Source organism: Rhopilema esculentum, chromosome 13, assembly GCF_057945365.1.
Source record: "Rhopilema esculentum isolate cy_ngs chromosome 13, ASM5794536v1, whole genome shotgun sequence".
NCBI classification, from domain to species: domain Eukaryota; kingdom Metazoa; phylum Cnidaria; class Scyphozoa; order Rhizostomeae; family Rhizostomatidae; genus Rhopilema; species Rhopilema esculentum.
In genome coordinates, this window is record NC_142827.1 from 4,264,886 (window position 1) to 4,276,155 (window position 11,270).

An 11,270-nucleotide genomic window follows, 5' to 3' on the forward strand; every position below is an offset into this window, starting at 1 on the left:
ATTTCTGTAATCTCCCAAAAATGTAAATAACAGAGTCGTAAAGAGTGAAGAAGCCCCCATTATTTCCACATCCCTTCCTCTTTTTAAAAATTTCGTCTTCACAGCCTTATTTGGTTATTTTTATGCTATTTCAAAGAAATTGTTAAACTTTTAAGAGTTTTGTTATAATTTTTAGGGGTAACTTTGCCCCTTTGATCGCCTTCTCTGACCATTTGGGCAAAAAAATTCGTGAAGGAGCTGTCGGCGTGTTTGAAATGTAGATATAGCGGATAATTTAACATAAATTAGCATCAATTAGAAATTTTCTCACATCCAGCAACTTGAGTGTTGAAAATGGCTTCAGACTCGCAAACAGCCGAAAATGATGCTGAAATGATACGGGAGTGCGAGCAGTACGTGGAACAGAAAAACATTCAAAGTATTCTAAAGGATGCAATAGTTCAACTTTGCGTTGCTAGACCTGATAACCCATTCAGGTATTTGCGCGAACACTTCGAGAAGCTGGAGAAGGTGAGCCCGTCGCCATATTCTGGCCTAACTTTTTTGAATGATAAATCTAAATAGTGTCATTATTGAAACGGAGCAACGATTTTAGCAAGGATTTTCAGTGTCCTAGTAGAGTAGTTTAGCTTTAGGTATACAGTATATGAAATTTAGGGAATGGATTTGTTGCAAATGGGTAATGAGTTATTGCGAGCCCAGAAAGAACCAAGTTTGGTTTGGATTACAGAAGGCCACCTACGTTGTCTGTCTTTCACTTGAATCATGACTTCGATGTTACTCAAACTTCTTAAAAATGATCCTAAATGTGATTATTGAAACGAATTGCCTAAAATTCTTCTGTACTTATATAAATATGTTTAGATAGCCAATTTTCTTGAGCAAGGGGTAGTTTTGTTGCGAATGTTCTGTAGAGGTACAAGTATACGCGACATTGTGCAATGCACACATTTTTACTAGGGAAGCCTTCCAGCTGTACATTAAAACGCCAAGAAAAGATTTCCACTTGCTCTATTCTCTTTTGACCAGCATTAAAATTGATTGTTCTAGCATCACAACATCTAATTATCAAGTTTTATTTACATTGTTTTTTGTTGCTAGAGGACACGTTGTATATATTTGAGCATATTTTCTGTCTGCTTGCATATATCATCCCATGTAGGGATGATTACCTTGAGATAGAGAATCAAAACCTTAGATGGTTTATTCAAAAATAACTTTAAACGTCAAATAAATCGTATACTTTATTTTTCTTATAGTGATTTTAGCTGTTACACTGAATAGTTGTATGTTCCAGTCTTCTTTCTTTCACTAACTGAAAGCTCAGTGATTCGCAGTGTCAGAATTGTTCAAACTCTAGAAATTTGTCATGGTTTCTAACATTAGAAAAATCAATTCAAATAAGACATAAAAGTAAGATGTAAAAATTGACCAATAATAGATCAACCTTGATATTATATAATCAGACAGTTGAATATTAATGTGTTTATTTGCAGTCAATTTATATATTATCATTGAGTGTATCTGTTATTCCAAGCCTATATTATATAACCTCTGTTGACAAAATTGAAAAGAGGAGAAAAAGTAGAGTCTGTGCAACCGAGCCGCTTTTCTTGTTCGCAGGTTCCTCAAAATCAAGGAACTGAATTTGATTTGTTAGGGGAAATTCAATTGTTTTTTAGTTTTCAAAGAGGCACCTTCGAGCAGAGGTATAAATAAATGGTGTCAGGATAATAGAATAGGCCTGTTTGTTCTTTTGAACAACTAAAATTATCTGAATTGTCTTTCAAATACTATGGTTTCAAATGCTTTCAAATTTAGAAGTAATGGCTAGTTTCTTTTAAATCTCTTGGACATATTTATTATATTGTCTTTGCACAGGACAGCAAGGCAAGCTGTTGTTCTTGCGCTTAGAATAAATGTTGATGTCAGCAAACAAGAAAAAGCTAGGTTGCGCAGACTCTACTTTTTCTCCCCTTTTTAATTTCCAAGTCTGCTAATATTATTATTATTGTGAGAAAGCTTATTGCTAATTGCAGCCCAAATTGTTTCGTTATAAGCAAAGTACCTGCATAGCTCAGATTCATTCTCCAGCAATTTGTTTTAAAAGTCCTCTAAAAATGTGCTGGACAGATGTTTTTATTATGAGAGTAAAGATTCACAAGTGGTTATTGTTATGCTTAACTATATTCTTCTTAAATTTTGTTGATATTGTTGCATTTTAAGATTTAAAGCTACTGGTAAAAGATACAAAGTTAGCCGAAACAAAGTCTTTTAATCAAACTATCCTTGTTTTTCATATCCGTATTTGTTTGTTCACAAAAAATTTTTTAAAAGAAATCATATTCTGTATGGTTTTGAAATCACGCTATTTGGGGTATAGAAAAGGACACTTCTAAGCTGCTACTCAAATAAGTGTCATGTTTAATGCAATCATCAGGCAACTGTTGTAGTTATTAGAATGCTACGAAGAATATCTTGAAAGATAAACTACAGTTGAATGAACATAATAAAACAACTTATACGGTCAGGATATAATACTAGGCCATGTTACGTATTCAGTGTAAGAGTAGTAAAAACGTGTTCACAGCATGACTAAGCAAGGCTTAACTTAAAGTGTCAATCAATGATACTATGAGTCAATACATGATAATAAAAAAAGTCTTGTCAACAACCCCCCCTCCCCCCCAATCATTGTTGCTTAGATCCGCTCCTGCACATTTGTATTTGGTATCTATTCTTTCTTGGAGTGCATAAAAGGTCATCATAACCGTTTGTTTTCATTTGATGTTACTGCAAACTAACATTTCTCTTGCGCGAGCTATCACTATTAGAACGATCGCTCGCGCAAGAGAAATCATAGGAGCGATGGGCAACTCGCGTGGGTTATTTCTTGCGAAAGGACTGACAGATGTATTAGAGAAACACAGTGGAACACAACAAAAAACATGATAAGTACTGTGTAATCGATCCATAATTGCTTTGGCTTGTGACACGTCTTGTCAGTAACTACTCTCTCTCTCTCTATGGTTGTTATTTTAGCCTGGAGGTGTTTGGAATTTTGATTTTGAAACTTAGGTTATTGATCTGTAGTTTTTCGAGCGATAAGATAACAATCAATAACACTTCATCTTTCAACAAGCCTTGTTTGACTCATTCATATCTGGTATTGTCTGGGACCTCACAGACAGATGATTGAAAACAAAGTTTATTTTGAAGGTCTACTGGCAAAACTTTCGTTATCAATTTAATTGTTTTTAACTCATTTTATGGTCTTTACATAACATGCTTTTTTGGAGGCCACGGAAGCAACTTGAAAATGCAGAGCTATCTCTATTGCATTTTTGTTGAAGAAGTCGTGGAAGGTGTCCTTGGAAAAGCTGTAACATTCATAATGATTATGAGGGATATAATATAATATAATTTGACACAGATAAATTAGAAAAGATATTAACTATAAATAATTTTGGCTGTTGTAGAAATGCAAAAAAGATGTCTCAATGTATTTCCTCACCTTTGCAGTTCTTAAAATCATCATCCAAAGTTTCATTATGAAGTTTCTCGCACATCTATGAGAAAAATTATTAACTATAAGCAAGGATGCTTTGCAGAGCAACCTGATTTAACAAGTTACATAAAATTATTTTTTGAAATATAAAATAGGTTGTTAAGATACTGCTTGATATGGAGCCTTCAAATGATATCAGTACAAGTAATAAAATTGTTTGCCTGCAAATTGACAAAGCATTATCAGTTCAGTTCATATATAATTTTAAATTCCACTACATACAAATTTTGTCAAAACATTGAAATAAACTACAGGCTACAAGTTACAATACAAGTTTAAAGACTAAACACAACTACAGAAAATTTAGAAAATTTGCATGAAGAGGAATTTTTGAGGAGGTCTCTTAGTAGCAAAGCTAATCGAGGAGAGGCCACCCCCTTATAGGAAAATTTTAATTGATGAATATAACTAAGAAACGTTATCTAAATGGTTAGGCTAACATAAATCAATGAAGCTTCTAGTTAGTTAATGTGCTATAATAAAATGGTTAATATGATTTTGTTAGATTGTCCAGTTAACTTCTATTGTAGTATTTTATTCCCCACAACAAGATGTGAAAGTACTCCGAGTATATTCCAGTGTGAGCCAATGATGCTTTATTTTTTCAACTGATGTAAATGTTTGATGTACCTGCTTTGTGCATGAATTTTTGTCATGTGAAACTGACAATTTTGTCATTTGATGCATGTATTTTCCAAGAAACATTCCCTACTGTTGGTCCTTGCCTCATAAAATTAATCAAATAATTTACAGGGCTCTAAAAAGAGGCTTGGTTGAGTGGCTCTAAAGAAGGCTCATAAAGAAATAAAGATATATTTGGCACTTTTTTTAAAAGTAATAAATAAAATAAAGATCAATAAAGATGTCCATATACAAGATATCCTGGATTTGTATTTGGGATAATGAAATAAGGTGTATATAATGTCCTTGTATATAATGGCCACAAGCTATCATCAGACAAAGTGAATATATCCATGGAAAATTGTAGTCCCGTTTGTTGCTTGATTTGATGCAAATTTGAATTCAGTATCTCTGGTAGTTTGTTTGGTATTTTTGCTTACATGGTAACCAAACTGTAGGCCATATACACAATCAGTTTAAACTGGCACTTTTTTATTCAGTCTTCACTAGAGAGTAGTATTTAGTTACTCTGTCAGTTTCAGGTTTCAGTTTCTTGTTTTCCCTCTTATGATAATATACAGTGACACTGAATGTGCTATCAATGCTGCAGTATGATCTTTGATTTGAAATGAAGAAAGACAGAAATTTTTGAGGGAGAACCATCTTGGCATATCCATAGCTTTTTATGTGACATAGTGTTGAGGTCTCAAATTCTAAGAAGACAAACCTCAAAAACGTCCTTTAAACTAGAAATTTTCACTAAATTTCCCCAAAAAATTTCACTATCCTTTTTGGATCGCAAATTCTTTATCAAATCAAACACTTCACATGAATGAAAAATTCTACAGTGAAGCAAAATTTTCCTATCATTCATCATAATGTGAACTTAAAGATTTTAACTTAAGTATGAAAGATGTTGTGAAGGTATGGTTAAGTGAAATAAACAATACCATTGTATAAAAGCCAAATGTCTGGTTCCATAGACAGGTACAAGAAAGCATATATTGCCATAATTAGTCAGCAATCTTATTGTCAAGAATGTGCAAATTTTTAGCAGCTCATGTTCTATAAGCCATAGATGGATGAAAAAACCTTACAGCGAACCTAGTAATTGTTCCATAATCTATATAAAAAATTTTTAACCTTATGAAGAATTTTCACTTGATACTTTTTTAGTGGATTTTCATATTTATAACACTGTACTGTTCCTTATACTCATACTTGCATTTATATATTCATTTCAGTTTAGGAAGTGGGCTAGGCCTTATTGCCAAATACTGCCAATATTGCCAAATTCTCCCAGGCCAATTCTAACATGCTTTGTAGTCATGGTTTACTAGCAATTCATCTTGTTTTATTATGTTGAATTTAATTCAGGAACATGATAAGAAGAGCAATGAGGAGGCTAGTTTTGAGGTTGCTGAAGATCAGCCTCCTCCAAAGGCCAGCATTTCAAGAAGGAGAAGAGGGGCTGTCAGTGCAGCTGTAATGACAGAAGAGGATGCTGCTTCATATGTCAAAAAGGTATGGGAGGAAGAACTGATGAATTTTTGTGCTGTTATCAAGCTCATGTCATTTATGTGAAGTTTATACATAGCTCAATTTTTTTCTTATGCTATTCCTATGAACGCTCTTTGCTTTCTTATTATAATGATCAAATCCATTGCAATTTTCAGGCTATGGTTACTTTTTAATGCAGCTGAGATTTAATGCTACTAGTATTTTTATTTGTCAAAACCTCATTTGTCCCAGGTAATTCCAAAAGACTACAAGACAATGGCTTCTCTGTCCAAAGCCATAGAAAAGAATATTCTGTTTACACACTTGGATGACAATGAAAGAAGGTTAGATAATCTAGTTTAAAAAAAAGCCAGATATGATATGATATTACAAACAAATTGCAGTCTTCAATTACTGATGAAATCATGCTTAGTGTTGAAATCAGTTTTAAAAAGCATTTTTAGAAATTGTTTGTATAGTTCAACACAGAAACAAAATCGTCTCTCAAAATACGAGAATTTCCATTTTATAAAGCTATTATTCCAAAACCTTTTATTAGAAAAAGAAAACTTATTGCCCTTAGTTTTGTCCAAACAGTGGCTACTAGACAGTACTAGTTGCATATTTTTTATGTATTTATTAAGTTGTTGCTCAATCATGAGAAGCTCTATATGCAATTCTTGCCATCCATGGTCGTCTTCATTTCTATGTTATGTCAAAAGTTTTAAGACAGGTATGCTTCTATAGAAGTCCCTCCCTGAACAATTATTTGCCAATTATTAAAGGGTGCAAAGCTTTGCTTGCCAAATTGATACATAACTTTTATGTTGCTTTGAAGTGTGAATCTGGTGGCGTTCTTTTTTTTATCTTCATTCCTGCCATAAGTTTGAACTACACTCTTTTTCAGTGACATCTTTGACGCCATGTTTCAAGTGAAGCACGGTGCTGGTGAAGTGATTATCATGCAGGGTGATGAGGGTGATAACTTTTACATTGTTGACAGCGGTGAAGTTGATGTAAGTCTGAAGACATGTTTGAATTGTATACACTTGGTAGCTATCAGGACTCACATTAATGACTAATTGTTCATACTCATGTGTTGTAATCACCAAGCAACTGTTGCAATTATTTTCAGCATACTAAAGGGCAGGGGTGCTGTCCTATAAACTTAGAAGGGGAGGTTTAGCTTTAGGCAGCTTTTATAGGCCACATCTGTGATCACACCCACAACAGCGGAATATCTATAGCATAATGAAGGGTTGCTAACACTGAATTTGTCAGTGTCGCTTGTTAAGAGGGCTGGACCCCCCACAAAGTTTTTCTTATTTTTTTGATAGGGAGCTGAGCCCCCAAACCCTCCTCCATGGCACCCCTGCCTAAGGGTCTGTATGGTATTTAGAACTGTGTGATGGACTAGTAAACAGAGTAAAAATTACCTGAATTCTGCCGTTTTTAATGTCAAGTAATGTTAATAGTTGCCATTGGGAGGCAAGAGTTGTGTGTTGGAGAATTGGCTATTGATGATTAAGATGTACTAAAATAATCACAATGATCTTTTTTTTAGTTTTTTTAATCTAACTTGACAGGTCTTTGTAGCTGATGAGCTTGTCACTTCAATTACTGACGGTGGAAGTTTTGGAGAGCTTGCATTGATCTATGGCACTCCAAGAGCTGCTACTGTAAAGGTGCGTTGTTCTTTTAGTTTTTATGGTATATGTATATGATTCAAGAAGTAAGAAATTATTTATAAATTCATGTTTTGAGAGACTATTTATATCATACTGATGAAAGGGGAAATTATTATATTTTTTCTGAAACGTTAGAAAGCTACCTGTAATTTGTTCTTTCCTGGAAGTAGAAGGGCAATAATTTAAGCGATATCCTGGATTCACCACTAAGATTTGCTTAGCATTAGGAGAATCTATCTATCATTTCCATCACCTTGAGGCTTTACCAGCTGAGTTGTCAATTAAAAGAAAAAATTTATAATAATATGGAAAATTTGCTTGCAACAAGACAAAACACAAGTTATGAAGACTCATAGATGCTTCGGAGATATTTTTATTCGCCGGACTCATTTTTTGTTTTCCAGTATTTTCAGACTTCTAGTTTCAAATTGCTTTTTTAAGATGTAATTATGAAGGTAATGATGAGAATGTTAGTGTATTTCAACAGTTTGCAAGTATGCTTCCTTTTACAGGCAAAGACAGATGTAAAACTGTGGGCCATTGATCGTATCTCGTACCGAAGGATTCTAATGGGCAGTCAGATAAGGAAGAGGAAACTGTACGAATCTTTCTTGGGTAAAGTAAGCATTCTGGAGTCCTTGGACAGCTGGGAGAGGTTGACGATTTGTGATTCGCTTGAGCCATGTACATTCCAGGATGCAGAAGAAATTGTCAGGCAAGGGGAACCTGGAGATGAATTCTTCATCATTGTTGAGGTATTTTTATTTGTTTTGCTTTGTTTAGGTATTAAGAAGCATTATGATATTATGTTAAACGAACAAAGTGACTTTAAAGTATGGATGGAAAATTTGTATTAACATGATTCGAATTTATTTTGAATGTACCTTCAATGCATCGTGCGAATCATCTTAACAACCATAAGCCTAGAAATAGAATAGACTAAAACGTTTGACTGTCCAATGTTCTCGATTATTGTTTTCCACAAATACTCACAAACTAGTTTCAGTTCAAAAACCCCATGTTACAATGTTTTTTTGTAAGTAGAGTCATCTAGAATGTAAGTAGGTGATGTATTTCTAGGCACCTTGGCCACTTTCATTGTTAAAAATACTCTTCAGCATAGACTTTCAAATCTTAATAGCTTATTAATACCTGAAGCAATGTTTTATTGATACTGTCATAACAGAGTAATTGATATGACAATTCTTTATCATCTCGATCGTCCTTCCATCTAGCAGCCTTGGAATCTATCTACATAAACACGAAAAACCGCTTTTGTGTAGACAGAAGGTGTTCGTTTTCACCTTAGGACTCCATTGGTAACATTCTCAATAGGCAAGCGGCACTGATTGGGCAACCTCAACAGTCATATGCTCGCGTTTCTGATCGGCCTATTTCGATCCATAACTGGGTACATATATTTCCTAGCGTAGAGTTTTCGGTCTATGTTCTGACGTTTTATACTCTAAAGAGTGTCAGACGAAAAGCTTCAGTATACTCAAATGTTTGCTTTTTTCAAAGCCAATTCTTTATCTATTGCCTTATTTAGGGACAAGCTGCGGTTTATCAAAGAAGAGGTCCAAATGAAGATCCGATTGAAGTCAGTAAACTGGGTGCCTCCGACTATTTTGGTACGTTTCCTACTTTCAATTTATTTTAATTTTAGTCCGGATGTTTACTTTGTAAATGGTAGGGAATCGTTAAAATGAAACAACTTTACATGTGAAGCAGTCTAAAGGGAGGATAAAATCATGCTTTTACATGGGTTATTCGAACAGGATAATGCCATCATTACTTTATTTGATAATTATGGCTTGAAGTCTTTGACCCATGTTAGGCGAACTTTTTGCCTATTTCCGTGTTTATTTTCTATGCAAATATACCGATGCATGTCTGAATACCTAAAAGACCAAAAAAGTGAATACCGGATACTACAATCCTGAACACAGCTGTCGATAAAATGTTCTAAATAGTTGCAAATATAGTGCATCCTCCCAAATCTCCCCCGTTCATCTTTGGGTGTATATATCTTAATGGCATCAAACTTGTGAGAAAAAGGGGGATGTAAGATCACAGCACGGTCTGCTCTGGATTGCAGAAGGGGGATTTGAAGACTCTTCTTAATAAAGATCGATAGTAAAAACCTCTAACTATAATAACTTGATGCACACCTCTAGTGGGATGTTTTATTGCTTTGTTCCATACTTGTAACATAAAACTTCAAAGATCTCAATAGCTATCTTTCAATATTACTTATGTGTAGCGATGCTTCATTTCTTGATAATTGACCTGGAATCTATAAAAAATCTTTCATTCCCTTTTGTTTATGACCCATAATAATAGGCTCGTTTTTGTTCGTAGGGGAAATCGCTCTTGTGCTGAACAGACCACGTGCTGCAACTGTAATTGCACGTGGGCCTCTCAAGTGTGTCAAGCTTGATCGCGCACGTTTCGAACGTGTCTTAGGCCCATGCATTGACATATTGAAGAGGAACATACAGCAATACAACAGTTTTGTGTCGCTGGTTGTTTAAAGACCTTTCGTAGCTTTAAATGTTACGTCGAAATTGTACGTAAAGGACATTAAACATGCAGATCTGTAGTTCTTCAATTAGCTATTCCGCAGTTGTAAGTGAGGACTTAATTCTCGGGTGCTGGGACCTTATTTTTTGTTCATTGACCCTGATGTGATGTAATAAAAAGGACAATTACGTTCTTAATTTTTTTTTATCAAATGGGATATCGTGGAATAGAAGGTGTTAAAGCATATGATAAAAGCTTAACGACATCTTACAAGAATACGGATAACTGCTTGCTACTTTCACCATAATTCACCTGTTAAGGAGATCTGTTTTAACAAAGCGTCTCTGCTGTCTCCGTACCTTAGACTGTGGTTTTGTTTTGGAGAAGAGAGTTTTTGCTTATTCATCCTCTGTCACGATATGATAAATGATAAATTTTTTGAACTGAATTTCAAAGAACCAGAATTGGTCGTTTGGCTCCAGTATCGCCAGGCTAACAACTCACTTGTCAGTGCCTTGTGCCAGCTTGGCTTTTGATAAACGGTTAATGTCATCGAAAATATGTTGAAATACTGAAAGAAAACTTTTCTTCAGGCATTTTCGTGTAGTGTCCCAAAAATATTTAGGCTCTCGTGAAAAAGATTATTAAGAATCAGATACCCCAATATTTAGAAGGCTGGAAATCAAATTTAAAGTTCTTGGGCGACTTTTCATTTCTATTTCACTTCGAGACTCCTATTCACCATATCAGGTTATTGTCCCCTCCCCACCTACCCCGAGTTTCTAGTCCAAACTCTCCATTAAAATGGTACTATATAAGTATTTTGTCAACAGTGTGCCCTGTGTTAGATTTAGATAAAGCGGTGCTGGTGTGCAGTCTGATTGTGCAAACCATCGATCAATAATCGCTGTATGCAAAGTTTAGAGATTCTACATTGTGGTGACCCCAAAAAGATTCCTTGATTTCTAGGAATCGTTCCCCGGTAAAGATTCCTAGCAGAACTTTGCTTTATGGACATCAAGAGACTTAGACACATGAACAATTCAAACTTGTCTGTTTTGCCTCTCTTTTTTTTTACCATTTTGTTTATTCAAAGTTCCAGTGGGTTGATGATTGTTTCAATGGTTGGTCGCAATCGACACTGTCATTAGATGTGTTATATAAATCATTTTTAGTTGTTATTGTGTTATATAGTAGTATAAATAGCACTGTACATCTGTTATTTGATCCCTTAACTGTGTTTCTGACCTGCAAGTAATGTTTATCTGACGTAGCTGCAGTGAATCGTATTTATTATCTAGTTAAAAAGCTTGATATTCTTTCTCTTTTTTTGTTTTATCTCTGGGTCAAATCTAAAAAGGATTTTCGAG

The 11,270-nt window shown here is 34.6% G+C and overlaps 1 protein-coding gene across 1 annotated transcript; it reads left to right on the top strand.

Moving 5' to 3' along the window:
- The first annotated feature begins 295 nt into the window (after positions 1-295).
- LOC135691982 (cAMP-dependent protein kinase type I-alpha regulatory subunit) lies at positions 296-11,214 on the top strand. The gene is made up of 8 exons (XM_065209997.2): positions 296-510; positions 5,567-5,713; positions 5,942-6,033; positions 6,597-6,705; positions 7,276-7,374; positions 7,890-8,132; positions 8,927-9,008; positions 9,739-11,214. The coding sequence occupies exons 1-8, from the start codon at positions 334-336 to the stop codon at positions 9,909-9,911; spliced, it is 1,122 nt and encodes a 373-aa protein (XP_065066069.1). The 5' UTR covers positions 296-333; the 3' UTR covers positions 9,912-11,214.
- Positions 11,215-11,270: the final 56 nt, after the last annotated feature.

Excerpts from the sequence above, each read along its gene's own strand:
- LOC135691982 (XM_065209997.2), top strand. The coding sequence starts at position 334 with ATGGCTTCAGACTCGCAAACAGCCGAAAATGATGCTGAAATGATACGG. Across the intron at positions 5,714-5,941 it reads CTGCTTCATATGTCAAAAAG|GTAATTCCAAAAGACTACAA; the intron begins GTATGGGAGGAA and ends CATTTGTCCCAG. Across the intron at positions 8,133-8,926 it reads AATTCTTCATCATTGTTGAG|GGACAAGCTGCGGTTTATCA; the intron begins GTATTTTTATTT and ends TGCCTTATTTAG.